Consider the following 16191-nt stretch of genomic DNA (forward strand, 5'->3'; position numbering starts at 1 on the left):
TGAGATCTGATATAATGTGATCACCTCTTGTGGTTGGATTGGGCTGTGTCACTGTTACAGCCAGTGAGTTATGAGGTAGCTACACATTACTCCCAAGGTCGAGGCATCGAATGGTCAGTTTAAGACCCTTTAGAGCTCCCTTAAGGAGCCCTGGTGGCACAACGGTTAAGTGCTCAGCTGCTAACCAAAAGGTCGGTGGTTCGAACCTACCAGCTGCTCTGCAGGAGAAAGCTGTGGCAGTCCGCTTCTGTAAAGATTACAGCCTTGGAAACCCCGTAGGGCAGTTCTCCTCCGTCTCACAGTGTCGTTGTGAATCAGAATCAGAATTGACATCAATGGGTTTGGTTTAAAGCTCTCTTTCCCTCTGCCATGGTGACCAGCAATAATTGAGAAAGTGGCTATTTCATCAGTCTGGGTTTCCGGGTCCCCAGTCAACCTTTGGCGGATGTGCAGCATGAGTGAGAAATAAACCTTTGTTCCTATAAACCATCAAAATTTCTTTTGTTACTGCAGCATAATCTAGTTTACCCCACCATAGCTGGCAATTAGGGACCAGTATCCTATACCACTCTGTATTTTTGAGGCCCAAGAGAGTACCCTGTACATAAAAACCAGCCAAACGAGTTGCCATCGATTAAATCCTGACTCAGGGGGACACTGTGTGTGTCAGAGTAGAACTGTGCTCCATGAGTTTTCAAAGGCAGGTTTTTAGAAGTAGATCACCAAGCCTTTCTTCTGAGGAACGTCTAGGTGTACTTGAACCTCCAACCTTCCGTTAGCAGCCCAGCACATTAACCGTTTGTACCACCCAGGGATTCCACCCTGTACACAGTAGATGCTTAATTGAGATCTGATTTATTTAGCAAACCATATGTGTTCTTATTAAGGGCATGAGGTAATTAACCCCCCCCCCCAATTTTCTTAAAGAAACTAAGCATTTTAAGACAAGAACCCTCTTAGGCAGTTTTTCTGTCACCACCTCTCCAGCACTACAGTCCACAGGAAACTTAAAATGTCTTGGGTCGTTTTGGAACGGGGCGGGTGGTGGTGGGGGACACTCTAGGAGGGATGAAGATGTAATCTGATGTTGGAGAGAGCAGTCGCTGGTTCCTGGGAAAGAAGACAAACGAAATGAAGTGTTGAGGGAAAGAGAAGCTTCTGGAAAGTTTAGGCAATGGTAAAGATAAGAAGCCAGTGAAGAGATCCTGGGAGGCCCAAGGAGAGGGAGGAACAAGGATAAGTGTGGAAACATGCTCTGATAAAAAGCTGGATCCTTCTTTATCATCTTTCACCAGAGCGCAAACAAAGTTACCTTGTACACATTCCAGACACAGAGGAGAGGTCTGTCCTTGAGCCTGGATTCTGGGTAAGCACTGTGGATTTTAGACTTGAAACTCAAAGTTTTGAAATTGTCAGACTGATTTGCAAAAGCACAGTGAGCAGAGAGGTCTCTGAGCCACTGACAATCCTAATGTCCTTGTTATTGAAGTTGACTATGTGCAAAGGACAAGGAAGGAAAGATGGGAGAGCTCCTGGGAGAGAAGAGGCCAACAGGGTCAAGGGATCCAAGAGTTAAAGGGAGGTGAGGCTTCATAGTACATAAGGATAGCCAACAATCACCTGGCCCTCCTGTATGCCAAGCACTATTCTGTGTAACTTATACATATTACCTCATTTGATTTTCACAGCAAACCTTTGAGGTCAGTATTATTATTTCCATACTAAAAAAAAAAAAACCCAAAAAACAGAAGACAAGTTGCTATTGAGTCCATTCTGACTCATGGTGACCCCATGTGTTTCAGAGTAGAACTGTGCTCCGTAGTGTTTCGAATAGCTGTAACTTTTCAGAAGATTTCCAGGTTTCTTTTCCAAGATGCCTCCGGCTGGGTTCCTGATGCTAAACAGAGTACCCTGTACATAAAAACCAGCCTTTCAGTTAGCAGTCAAGGGCTTAACAGTTTGCACCACCCGGCTCCAATTCCATATTAGAGATGACAAAACTGAGGTTTAGAGACATTAATTGGCTTGTTCAAAGTCGCATGGCTAATAAGGGGCAAAGGCAGAACTTGAACCCAGATTTGTCTGACTGCAAAACTTACGTTCTTTCCATTACCCTACACTGTCCCCAGTGATATATTGTCAAACAGCATCCCAAGAAACTTGAAGGAAAAAGCAGCATAGCCATTGCCATTGCTAATTACATGTAGCATCAGGAATCAGAGAGTTGGAATGTCATAGAAAGCCAGAAAATCTCCGAGGCGTATTTGGGCCATAGCTGTAGCCAGTAACTTTGTGCAGCAGTAGTTAATTCTGCTTTATTGCTGAATAGTATTCTATTACATGGATAGAACACAATCGATCTGTTTACTATTTGATGGATATTTAGGTTGTTTTCTCTTATAATGGATAAAGCTGCTATAAAAATTCATGTGTAAGTTTTGTTGTGGGCCTATATCTTCATTTGTTTTGTATAAGTACCTAGGGGTGGAATTGCTGGTCATACGGTAAGTGTAAAATTCACTTTATAAGAAACTGTTAAACTGTTTTCCAAAAAGGTGATACCATTACAGTCATACTTAGTATTTAACACCCACTCATATTTCTTTGTGTACACTGTCTTAGGCTGGGTTCTCTAGAGAAGCAAAACCTGTGAAGCATATATATATGATGGATTGATACAGTGGCTGCAACAATGGGCTCAAGCATAACAGTGATTGTGAGCACAGCGCAGGACTGGGCAGTGTTTCATTCTGTTGTACATAGGGTCACTATGATTCGGAACCAACTCGACAGCACCTAACAACAACAACAAATATATATATATAAACCAAACTAAACCCATTACCGTTGAGTCGATTCCGACTCATAGTGACCCTATAGGACAGAGTAGAACTACCCCATATGTTTTCCAAAGAGCAGCTGATGGATTCGAACTGCTGACCTTTCGGTTAGCAGCCAAGATTTTTATATATACATATATATACACACACACATATGTATATATATATACACACACACATCTATATATATATATATATACACACATCTATATATACGTATATATACATACATTTATATATTTATTTATTTATTGATCCCAAGGAAACGGCTCACAAGCTTATACTGGAGGCTTCTCCTGACTCATGTAGCTGCAGGAGCTGATGAACCCAAGATGGGCAGGTCATATGGCAGGCCACTAGCTCACAGGCTGTGGAAGCTGACAAATCCCAAGATTAGCAGGTAAGCTGCTAGCTCAAGTCCCAAGAGCCAGAGATTAGATGATGATGAGCCAGATGCAGGATCCAGAGTAAAAGCCTTGCTGGAACATCCATTTATATACTGGAAGCAGGCCAAACCCCCAATGAAACTCCCTTTCAACTGAATGGCTGCTCATAGCAGATCTCATCATGGAGTTGATTACATCATTATATGACTGCCAAATTACATCATTACATAACTACCAAACTACATCATAACTGCCAAATCAGTGAGAATCATGACCCAGCTAAGTTGACTCACAACCTTAACTGCCAGAGTCCACCCCTTGTCAACATGGCACCTGTACACATCTCCTTAAACCATACACAATGTCTAAATAAAGACAATTATCTTAGTTATCTAGTACTGCTATAACAGAAATACCACAAGTGGATGGCTTTAACAATCAGAAATTTATTCTCTCACAGTTTAGGAAGCTAGAAGTACAAATTCAGGGTTCCAGCTCCAGGGGAAGGCTTTCTCTCTCTGTCAGCTCTGGGGGAAGATCCTTGTCATCAATCTTCCCCTGGCCTAGGAGCTTCACAGAGTAAGGACCTTCGGTCCAGAGGATATGCTCCACTCCTGGCTCTTCTTACTTGGTGGTAATGAGGTCTCTCTCCTCCCTGCTAGATTCTCTCTTTATATCTCAAAAGAGATTGACTCAAGATATAACTTAATCCTGTAGATTGAGTCCTACCTCATTAACATAACTGCCTCTAATCCTGCCTCATCAACATCATAGAGGTTAGGATTTACAACACACAGGATAAGCACATCAGATCACAAAATGGGGGACAACCACACAGTACTGGGAATCATGGCCTAGCCAAGTTGACACACTTTTTTGGGAGACACAATTCAATCCATAACAACAATTATATAGAGATACTTGCGTGTAATGTGATACAACTAACACATGTACAACTGAAAATGCACTAGCCTCATTTACATCTTATATTTTATAAGTCAAGAAAACAAAAATATTTGATGCACACATACAAGGAAGAAATACTCATAACAATTACAATCATTACTTCTTCAACTGGTCACATGGTCATAGCTGGTATTTAGAACTATCTTCTTCTGCCACTCATTCCATATTCCCTTTACCCTCAGCAAGCACCTCAGCTGGTCATGGTTCTTTGCCTGGTGTGGTGATCCAAAGTTTCCTTCTTGAAGGGTCTGGACCATTAGTAGTTAAGTCAGAATTTGAGTTGCTGTGGTTTTCCATTGACTTTAATCACAGGGCGTGGTAGTACTAAGAGTCGTCCCAAGGGATCTCCTGTATTCCAGACATACTCTTCTTTACCTCCATTATATAATATCAATCCAATTTTCTTTTGGTAATCAGGATCAATCACACCAGCCAATATGGTAACTCCTTTCTTTGTATGTTGATCTAGAGGCATAAAACAAAACAAGACAAAAAAAACCCCATTGCTGTTGAGCCGATTCTGACTCATAGTGACCCTATGGGACAGAGTAGAACTGTTCCATAGGGTTTCCAAGGAGTGGCTAGTGGGTTCAGACTACCAACCTTTCGGCTCACAGCTGAGCTCTTAACCACTGTGCCACCAGGGCTCCATACAGAGGCATAAGGAACCCAAAGTGGCTAGGTGGCATTCTTAGCTTCCAGTTCAAAGGAATCAGTGATGTTTTCCAGGTGGAAGCATTCCTCCTTTTGGAACTAAGACCTCTAGACCTGCAGAGCATAGGGTCATGGGGACAGGAAGCAAAAATTTTGAAAGTGGGTCACTAGGGGTAATAGTGAGTGGTGCCACTCCCATTTCCACGCCTTGATTCCTAGACCCATAAATCCTGGCTATGGGAGAAACAGCACCATATATTGGATGCTAGTTTAGAGCATATACAACCCCCTGGAGAACACTATCCCAACTCTGTAAGGTATTGTCACCTAGCTGGCACCATAATTGTGTCTTTAGAAGGCCATTCCGTCATTCTATCAAGCCAGCTCCTTCAGGATGATGGGGAACATGGTCAGACCAGTGAATTCCATGAGCATGGGCCCATTGTAGAACTTCTTTTGCTGTGAAATGAGTCCCTTGACCTGAGGTGATGCTGTGTGGGATACTGCGACAGTAGATAAGGCATTCTGTAAGTCCACAGATGGTAGTTGGCAGAAGCATTTTGTGCAGGAAAGGCAAATCCGAATCCAGAGTGTCTATTCCAGTGAGAACAAAATGCTGCCCTTTCCATGATGGATCACCTCAAAGAATGGTGCCATATTGGAGACTTAGTGTTGGTCTTTGCTGCTGGCAGATTGGGCACTTAGCAGTGGCTGTAGCCAAGTCAGCCTTGGTGAATGGAAATCTAAGTTACTGAACCCATGCATAACCTCCATCCCTACCACTATGACCACTTTATTAATGAGTCAACTGGGCAATGACGGGAGTGGCTGAGGTAAGAGGGTGACTGGTTTCCACAGAATGTGTATCCTATCCACTTGATTGTTAAAATCCTCCTCTGCTGAGGTCACCCTTTGGTGAGCATTCACATGAGACACAAATATCTTCACTTCTTTGACCCATTCAGAGAGGTCTATCCAAATACCTCTTCCCCATACCTTCTTGTCACCAATTTTCCAATCATGTTTTCCTTCTAAGTCCCTGACCATCCAGCCAAACCATTAGCCACAGCCCACGAATCAGTATACAATCTGGCCATTTCTACTACGAAGCAAAGTGAACAACCAGGAGCACTGCTTGAAGTTCTGCCTATTGGGAGGATTTCTCTTCACCATTGTCCTTCAGGGACATCCTAGAAAGGGATTGTAGTGCTGTGGCTGTCCACTTTTGAGTGGTGCCTGCATATCATGCAGTACCATCTTTAAACCAGGCATGAGTTTTCCCTTTTTCAGTCAACTGATCATAAGGAATTCCCCATAAGGCCATAGGTGTAGACTGGGAGAGGGCAGGTAATGTGACAGTAGTGGAGACCATGGGCATTTGGGCCACTTCCTCATGTAACTTGCTTGTGCCTTCAGGTCCTACTTGGGCCTGATCTTGTATATACCACTTCCATTTAATGATGGAGTGCTGCTGTGCATGTCTTACTTTATGACTCTGTGGGTCAGAAAACATCCTGTTCATGACGGGCATCTCCAGCTGCATGGTGACTTGGTGGCCCATGGTTAAGCAATTGTTCAGTCTCTACTAAGGCCCAGTAACAAGCCAAAAGCTGTTTCTCAAAAGGAGAGTGGTTATCTGTAGAGGATGGCAAGACTTGCTCCAAAGTCCTAAGGATCTGTGCTGTGATTCATCAATAGGGGCCTGCCAAAGACTCCAAACATCATCTCTGTCTGCCACTGACACTTCAAGCACCATTGGATCAGCCAAATAACATGGCCTAAGTGGCAGAGTGGCTTTTATAACAGCCTGAACCCTTTGCAGAGCCTTCTTTTGTTCTCAGTTCCACTCAAAACTAGCAGCTTTTTGAGTCACTTGATAAATAGGCCAGAGTAGCACAACTAAGTGAGAGATATGCTGCCTCCAAAATAGAAAGAGGCATTGTGTCTTCTTTTTAGTTGTGGGAGAGGCCAGATACAATAGCTTGTCTTTCACTTTAGAAGGAATGTCTTGACCTGCCCCACACCACAGGACTCCTAGAAATTTCAGTGATGTTGAAGGCATCTGAATTTGTTTTGGATTAATTTCTCACCCTCTAGCATGCAAATGTTTTGCCAATAAGTCCAGAGTCATTGAGATTTCTTCCTTACTAGGTTAAATTAGCATGACTTCATCAACGTAATGGACAAGTGTGATGTCTTGTGGAAGGGAAAGGTGATCAAGGTTCCTGCAGACTAGATTATGACACAGGGCTGGAGAATTGATATACCGCTGAGGTAGGACAATGACGATATATTGTTGGCCTTGCCAGCTGAAAGCAAACTGTTCTGATGGTCCTTTGAAGTAGGTATGGAGAAAAAGGTATTATCCAGTCAATAGCTGCATACCAGGTACCAGGAGATGCATTGATTTACTCAAGCAGTGAAACTACTTCTGGAACAGCAGCTGCAATTGGAATCACCACCTGGTTAAATTTTTCATAATCCACTGTCATTATCCCAGATCCATCTCTTTTTTGCACAGGCCAAATAGGCGAGTTGAATGGGGATGTGATGAGAATCACCACCCTTGCATACTTCAAGTCTTTGGTGATGTTAGTAATCTCTGTAATCCCTCCAGAAATGTGGTATTGCCTTTTGGTTTACCAGTTTCCTAGGTAGGGGCAGTTCTAATGGCTTCCATCTGGCTTTTCCTTCCATAATAGTCCTTATTCCACTTGCCAGGGACCCAATCTTGCCAGTTGCTGAGTGTGTCTATTCCAATTATGCATTCTGGAACTGGGGAAATCACTACAGGATGGGTTCAAGGACCCACTGGACCAACTGTAAGATGAACCTGAGCTAAAACTCCATTAACAACCTGACTTCCATACACCCCTCACTCAGACTGGTGGGCCACATGACATTTTGGGTCTCCTGGAATTAGTGTGAGTTCATAGCCAGTATATAGTAATTCCCGAAAAGTCTGATTATTTCCTTTTCCCCAGTGAACAGTCATTCTCATGAAAGGCTGTAGACCCCTTTGGGGAAGGCTGGGAGAAAGATTAACAGTATATATTTTTGGCAGTGTAATGGGATCCTTCCTCCAGGGCACCCGGCCTTCCCTTCATTCAAGGGGTTGTTGTTCTGTAAACTGGCTCAAATCTGGGAATTGATTGAGGGGCCGACACTCTCTATTCTGGCGATTCGAGTTAGATTGCCATTCACTTGACCTAGAACTCTTCCACATGTACAGATCAAGTAAATATTTAGTAGATTTTGTATCTATTTCACTCCTAGAACACCATGACTAAGTAGCCAATGCCGTAGGTCCATACCGGTCAGACTATTCTGATTCCTGCTTTGACTCCACTGTTCATTATGGTAACCACACTCATCTTTTCTTTGTCAATTGACTACTGCCACTTGGCCTACCACCAAGGGGTCCAATCAACCCTATTATAATTAGCTGCCTTAATTCAGTTAGGACAGTTCTCACTGTCAAATCTGACTTATATAAAATAGCAATCACAGCAGTCTTCAAGGATTCTGGGGCTCCCTTCACAAATTTGTTCCTCACTGTTGTGATAAAAGGTGTGTCCTCTGGGCACTCCATGTGTGGGTCTATGGGTCTAACCTGATAAATCTACTCTAACATGCCAATTTCCCTAAGCCTTTTTCTACAGTATACCAACGCAGGTCTGGTACTTCAACTGGATTTAGTGTAGGCGACGGTGTAATCCATGCTTCAGTGAACCAACAAAATAAGCTATTAGATCCTTTCCTAACCCCTCAAGCTGAAACATTGAATGAAGAATCTGTGCTTAGTTGGCCCATATTAATAAACTCAGATTGATCTAACTTTATGGTCCTTGCACCATTACCCCACACCCTTAATAGCTATTCCCATACATATTCCTCAGGTTTCTGTTTGTACACATTAAACAAATCAAGCAGTTCTTTTGGAGTGTAGTGTACCTCCTCCTGGGTCACACTTTGTACTTTACCTTTTGGGGTTTGTGGAACATAAGTCTAGTTACAGGTCTAGAAACAATAATAGATTGTTGGGGTGGTTCCTGAGGACATTCAGCTATGTCTTGTACATCATCTGCCTCAGGCAATGCCTCAGGCAGTTCTCCAGACTCCGGCCCAGGTGATATCTCAGATACAGCTCCTCAGACACAGCTAGGTTAATCTCATCAGATGAGGGTGGAAGAGATAATGAGCTTACTGTGGATTAATCTCTTCAGATGGGAGTAAAAGGGTTGGTTCTGCTGAGCAGGTGTGATCCAATGGAATTCAGGGGCTTAATGTCCCCAGCTTATCTGCCCATATGTCCCCATCCCAAGTTTCAGGATCCCATTTCTTCTCAATCAATGTCCTCACTTTAACTTCCGACACCATTCAAGGTCGGGAATTCAATTGGCATTGTAATTCAGCCACTCTTATTATAAGACTCTGTGTTTGGTTTTCTGCAATACTGGCTCTGTTACTACAACAAATAAGGCTTTCTTTCAGGGCAAAGGTGGCAACTTTCAAGTCTTTTATGTGATGCTTGAGCTGTGACTCTGAAGCCCTGAGCTCTTCTCTTTCTTCTGCCACTTTGTCTAGTGAAAGTAGGACCAACCAGTCAGCTTCCTTACACTTCTCATTCTGACAAAATTGTAGAAAAGTATCAAACATGCAGTCACCCAGAGCCTCACCTCTCACCAATACCTGATCTATTGGTGGTGATGTTTTGTGTATTTCTATTGCCACCTCACACCATGGATTAGCAGTGCCCTCTTTACTACTGGAAGCAGAGTCATCAACATCTTTAAAACTAACTAGACTTGAGAACCAATTTAGAAAACTCATCCTTATAATTTTGTTTCTGTAGAACTCCTGATACCAAATGTCTTAGGCTGGGTTCATTAGAGAACCAAAACCAGTGAAGTGTATATATATATATAGCCTGTTGCCATCAAGTTGATTCTGACTCATAGTGACCCTATAGTACAGAGCAGTACTGCTCCATCCCGTAGGATTGCCAAGGAGCAGCTGGTAGATTTGAATAAATGACTTTTTTGTTAGCAGCCCGATGCTTACCACTGAGCCACACATGTCTACATTTTCCTCGGGTTATAGAAAGCTGGCATGAGTCAGTTTTCTAATGTTTCCCAGTCTAGATCCAGCCTGCTCCCTGGTTTTGTATGGCCTATGAGCTAAGAATGGATTTTACATTTTTAAATAGTTGGGGAAAAAATCAGAAGAAGAAGAATATTTAGTGACATGTGGAAATAATAGGAAATTCAAATTTCAGTGTCTATAAATAAAGTTTTTTTGGAACACAGCCACATCCATTTGTTTAGGTGTTGTCTGTGGCTGCTTTTGTGCTACAACGACAGAGTTGAGTAGTTGTGATAGAGACTGTATAGCCTACAAAGCTTAAAATAGTTACTCTCTGGGTCTTTATAGAAAAAGTTTGATGACTCCTGGTCTACAGCATTAATTTTTCTCGGAGACAACAGTCTTATTCCAAGAAAGAAGATAGCACCCACGTTAGTATGGCTTTATACCAATGATCATGAAGATGACATTTTGCTCTGTTATACATAACGTCTCCATGACTCCACCGACTCGATGGCCATTAACAACAACGGTATGGCTTTATTTCTGCTCGTTTTGAAATGATAGACTTTGTCATTAGTCTAAACAGTACTTGACTCTTTTCTCACCTATCTGCTGGCCTTGTGTATTAGTTAGCTATTACTATGTAACATTCCAACCCAACACTCAGTGGCTTAAAGTAGCAATCCTTTATTATCACTCACGTGTTAGCTGGTAAACTGGAGTTTGGCTAATCTAGGCTGGGCCTTGCTGGATTGCTGTGCTTGGAGCTGTAGTGGCTGAGGCAACTCTGTTTCTCACTGCACATCTGAGGGTCACCTGGGTTGGCTCTGCTCCACATATCTCTCATCCTCCTTGGACCAGTGGACTAGCTGGGACATGTCCTTCTTACGGTGTTGGCAGAGGCACAAAAGGGCAAGTGAAAATACGCATCATCTCTTAAGACTTAGGCTCAGAACTGGCATACTGTCACTTATGCTCCTATATTATTGGCCAAAGCAAGCCACATGGCCAAGACCAAAGTGAAGGGGCAGTGAAGTACATTCCTTCTAGGATGAGGCCTTGGCAAATATGTAGTTTGGGTAAGGATGAAGAATTGGGGTCAACAATGCCATCTACCGCCTTATGAAAGATACCTCAATAGTAGTAAGTGACTTTTCGTTTGCCATCTAGAAGGGATGCTACTTGTTTCCATTAAACACGACTTATTAAAAGTAAGGGCTGTGGCTTTCCTGCTAATCTCACCCCATGAATACTGATATTCTAGTTTCCAGGGGTGATGGCCATGGAGTTATCAAGACATTTTCCTCTGCTTCTATCCTTTCTTTGGTATCCTTACAATGAACCACCACCATGTGGGACATCTTAAGAGTGATTGAGTTCTTTATTCTTGGAAAGAATGCAAGGAATACATAAGTAGTACTCTTTTTCTGTCTTATTTGGAGTCTGTCTTTTTTTTTTTTTTTTCCTTTCTCATTAATCAGAAATGAATTTACAGTAAAAACATTTTTCTTCCATTGGCTCCCCAGTTGTGTTATGAAACTCTTCAAAGGCAAGACTGTATTGTCTTTGTTAACTTTCCTTCCTCCTCCTCCAGCTTCCTCTGAAAGTGCAGGAGAGGGTAGTGTAACTGCCAGCCATTCAGTCAATGTGGTTGATTACTTGCCTGCCTGTCTGACCTCAAATGACTGTTCCCTTTCTGGTTCACTGATCATGGCTCAGCCATGCTCTTGGGGCAATAAATACTAGAGTCTGGCCTGCCCAGAATGGAGATCTCTACCTGTCTCGCCAGCCCAGAAGCCTCCTATCCCCGAGCACCTATCATTTATGAAGCTCTTTCTCCTGGTTTTGACTGTTTCCCTGGTCCTGGCCCAGGTCACCTCAGGTAACCAGGATCTCTCCCAAGGGGAATGGGTCAGGGAACCTGTTGCATGTTCAGGGAACTCTGGGGGCTCTGACAGCTTGGGCTGAAAGAATGGCCTTGCAGATTTCGCTGAGGCCTTTGGATGGTTTCTCTAGCCCAGGAGAAGTTTGAGTTCTCTGGTACCATTTGATCCCTACAGTGTCCACTATTTGACCACTCTGACCTTATCTCTCGTTTCTGGAGAAGCTGATCATGATGCCCTAGAAAAGGGATTGGGGGAAAGAAACTTGGCCATGGTGTATAGAGAAAATGGGGGCTTTTCTAAAAGCATTCCTTGGGGGATTTCATTTTTTTTTTCTTTCCTTTTTTTTTTTTTTATTGTACTTTACTAAACAAACTAACTTCTCATTAAACAATTAGTACACATACTGTTTTGTGATATTGGTTACCAACTCCACGGCATGTCAACACTCTCCCTTCTCAACCTTGGGTTCCCAATCACCAGCTTTCCTGTCCCCTCTTGCCTTCTAGTCTTTGCCCCTGGGCTGGTGTACCCCTTTAGTTTCATTTTGTTTTATGGGACTGTCTGATCTTTGGCTGAAGGGTGAAACTCAGGAGTGACTTTGTTACTAAGCTAAAAGGGTTTCCAGGGGCCATACTCTCGGGGTTTCTCCAGTCTCTGTCAGGTCAGTAAGTCTGGTCTTTTTTTTTGTGAGTTAGAATTTGTTCTACATTTTTCTCTAACTCTGTCTGGGACCCTCTATTGTGATACCTGTCAGAGCAGTCAGTGGTTTAGCTGGGCACCATCTAGTTGTGCTGGACTCATCCTGGTAGAGGCTGTGGTAGCTGTGGCCTATTAGTCCTTTGGACTAATCTTTCCCTTGTGTCTTTGGTTTTCTTCATTCTCCCTTGCTCCCAATGGGATGAGACCAGTGGAGTATCTTAGATGGCTGCTTACAAGCTTTTAAGACCCCAGATACTACTCACCAAAGTAGAATGTAGAACACTTTGTTTATAAACTACGTTATGCCAATTCAGCTAGATGTTCCCCGACACTATGGTCCCCACAGCTCTCAGCCCAGTAATTGAGTCCCTCAGGGAGTTTGGATGTGTCTATGGAGCTTCCAAGACCTTGCCTTGGACAATTTGTACTGGCTTCCCAAGCATTGTGTACTATCTTACCCTTCATGAAAGTTACCACTTACCTATAGTGTATTTAGTGTTTTTCCATCCCCACGCCTCCCCTTGGGGGGATTTTAATTTTGATTTATTATTGCCTCCATGAAAATGGTTCCTGAAGTTCTGATTATTTGAGGATTCTGATTCCATGCTCACATGCTACCTCAAATTAAGAATTGGGCTACCTTGGGATGTAGTTTCCTGAGAGCAGCTGTTCCTACTTCCTTGACTGGTTAAGACCAGCAAAGGACCCCTGGATGTTGTGGAGAAGGGAGTGTGACATTCTTGGGAGTTTCATAGAGACCCTAGAAGACTTGCAGATGTCCAGATGGGTGCATTTCAGATTCCCATCTCCTTTCATTTATATAGTTGGAGGAGACACCAAAGGGCAAGGGGAAATGTGGCTAATTGATACTGGGCACATGGGTGCCTTATAATATAGAAGAGATAAAACCCAGGAGAGAGGAGGATCCTCTCTTGCCTGCCTCAAGGGATCTGGCCAGGGAGGGGAAGATTCCTAGTAGGTCGCAGGCCATTGAGTGGGGAGGACTTTGGGGGTTGTGACTGGAGAGTCAAGCGGGAAGAGAAAAGATTGCGGTGTATAATCACCCCTAAGCCCGGGAGATACCTTGGGAGGACTTCTTTCCCCACAGATCTCTTTATCTCCCTGACCACTCTATACTCTACTGGGCTTTGGCCTATCCCTTCCCCAGCCCACTACTTTATTTCAAGACTGACCTTTCTTCCTTCTTCCATTTTGCTTTCAGTCATGAAGTGTTGGGGTAAGTCGGGTAGGTGCAGAACAACGTGTAAAAATGGGGAAGTATTCCATATATTATGCAACGTTGAGACTAAGTGCTGTGTGCAGCAAAAGTATGTGCACTTCAGAGTTGAAGCCTCAAACACAACTAGAAGCCTGGGATCAACTTCTGCAGACTGACGACTGTCTTCCAACCCTGAGTCCCAACATCATTTGATCCCACAGTTCTATTAAATAATTCTTGACTGTACCCTGTTTTTCTTTGGCAGTTTCATGTAGTTATACTTGTTGTGCTGTTGAGTTGATTTTCTACTCATAGTGACCTTGTGTGACACAGTAGAACTGCCCCATGAGGTTTTCTTGACTCCAATCTTTACGGAAATAGCTGGAGCCGCTGGGTGGGTTCAAACAGCCAACCTTTCAGTTAGCAGGCAAGTGCTTAGCCATTGAGCCACAAGGGCTCCTTACTTACAGAGAAGTGAAGAAGGAAGGAAGGTGTGTGTGTGTGTGTGTGTGTGTTTGTTAGTCAGGGAGAACAGGATGCACCAGTCAGATCCTCCTTCTCCTCCCAATCTCTAGGGTCTGTTTCTAAGCTCTTTTTTCTCTATATTCTTCTCATTAGATGCTTTAAACACCATCTATATGTGGATCATTCCCAAATTTATGTCTCTAACCCCAAGCTTTCTCTAACCTCTAAACTGATATATCTGCCCTTTTAAATGTTATCTCCCCTTGGATGCCTAGTGTACCCAGAATGGAACTCTTGGCAGGGACCTCACTTTACCAAGACTTGTTACTGTTCCATTTGTTCCCTTCTCAGTAAATGATAGCACCATGTATCCAGTTGCTCCCAACCTAGAAGCCATCCTTGATTTCTCACTTTGCCTTACTCCTTCTTTCAATCTATCAGCAAGTCCTGTGGCTCTACCTTTGCAGTACATCTCAAAACCATCCACTTCTTTCCATCTAGTTCAAGCCACGGTCATCTCTCATCTGAGCTTGTACAATAGTCTCCTAATGGCTTTCTCATTTAATTATATCTTTATACAGCAGTCAAAAAGTCCATTATATCCTGTCACTGCTTGGTTTGACACCATACAATGGCTTCCTGTTTCACTAAGAATAAAATCCAAGCTCCTTGCTATGTCCTGTGAGGTCCTGCCCTTCCTGGCCTCACTTACCTCTTGGGTGTCCTTCTTCCTTGTTACACTCAGTCACTCTGACTTCTGTTGCTTGATCTCAACTAGCTCTTTCCTGCCTTAGGGCCTTGCCACATGCCATTCCTTCTGCCTAAGAAGGCTCTTCCCTGATCTTTGCATGGTTGTTTCTGTCCCATCATCTAGGACTTAATTTAAATGTCACCTTTGATTATCATACCTAACAAAGTCCTTCATATCACTTTGCTAATTTCTTTTTTGGAGTCCCTGAGCAGCACAAATGGTTAAGTGCTCGACTACTGGCCAGAAGATTGGTGGTTCAAACCCACCCAGAGGCACCTCGGAAGACAGACCTGGAGATCTGCTCCTGAAAGGTCACAGTCTTGAAAATCCTATGGAGCAGTTCTACTCTGCATACATGGGGTCGCCATGAGTTGGAATTGACTACATGGCAACTAACAACAACAATTTCTTTCTTAGCAGTTTTCAAAAATCAGTAACTATTTTCTTCATTTACTTGTTACTTCTCTTTCTGCCCAGGAGAATTTGGATTTCTTGATGGCAAGGTCTTGTCTGTTGTGCTCACCGCTCCATCCTTGGTGTCAGGCATACAGTAGGAACTCAATAAATACATGCTACTTATATGAATATTTAAACTCCAAGAGCATCACTTTCCCACTCAAATATGTCTCCTTTCCAAAGTTCTCATGCTTCACTGTGTCTGAGACTCAAGACTTTGAATGGTCTCCTCTACGTGCTTCATCTCAAGTAAGCCATCAAGCCCTGTTGATTCTTCCTTAGCAATGTCTTTGTACAGATCCCACTTTTCCTCACTGTTTCTGGGGCTGCTCTCTCAGCTCAGTCCCTCATTAGCATCCTCCTTACCCTTTTCTCATACTCCAGGCCTTCTATCCTGAGTTTTGCTGCTGATCCTTTAATCACCCTCTCAGGTCAGATTGTCCCATGTTCTGACAACCAATCTTTTTTTTTCTTCAATTTTTTCCCATACAAAAATTTATACATACGTTGTTAAGTGACTCTAATTGCTCTCCCCATACTGTGACAGCACACTCTTCCTTCCCACCCCTGATTCCCCACGTCCATTCAATCAGCTCCAAACCCTCTCTGCCTTCCCATCTCACCTTCAGACTGAAGCTGCTCATTTAGTCTCTTGTATCTACTTGAGCTAAGAGGCACACTCCTCACGAGTATCACTTCATGTCCCACAGTCCAGTCCAATCCCTGTCTGAAGAGTTGGCCTCGGAAATTGTTTTAGTTCTGGGCTGATAGAGAATCCGGG

The 16191-nt window shown here is 43.2% G+C and overlaps 1 protein-coding gene across 1 annotated transcript; it reads left to right on the top strand.

Annotated features, from left to right (window-relative positions):
* The first annotated feature begins 11524 nt into the window (after window positions 1–11524).
* Window positions 11525–13914, top strand: LOC111822772 (beta-defensin 121). Its single transcript, XM_023742361.1, has 2 exons — window positions 11525–11816; window positions 13742–13914. The coding sequence occupies exons 1-2, from the start codon at window positions 11759–11761 to the stop codon at window positions 13912–13914; spliced, it is 231 nt and encodes a 76-aa protein (XP_023598129.1). The 5' UTR covers window positions 11525–11758.
* Window positions 13915–16191: the final 2277 nt, after the last annotated feature.

The sequence above is a fragment of the Trichechus manatus genome, unplaced genomic scaffold (genome assembly GCF_000243295.1).
Source record: "Trichechus manatus latirostris isolate Lorelei unplaced genomic scaffold, TriManLat1.0 scaffold00008, whole genome shotgun sequence".
NCBI classification, from domain to species: Eukaryota; Metazoa; Chordata; class Mammalia; order Sirenia; family Trichechidae; genus Trichechus; species Trichechus manatus.

Bases quoted from the DNA above. Each gene is read 5' to 3' on its own strand.
- LOC111822772 (XM_023742361.1), top strand. From the start codon at position 11,759: ATGAAGCTCTTTCTCCTGGTTTTGACTGTTTCCCTGGTCCTGGCCCAG. The intron at 11,817-13,741 runs GTAACCAGGATC...TTTTGCTTTCAG, and splicing joins CCTGGCCCAGGTCACCTCAG to TCATGAAGTGTTGGGGTAAG.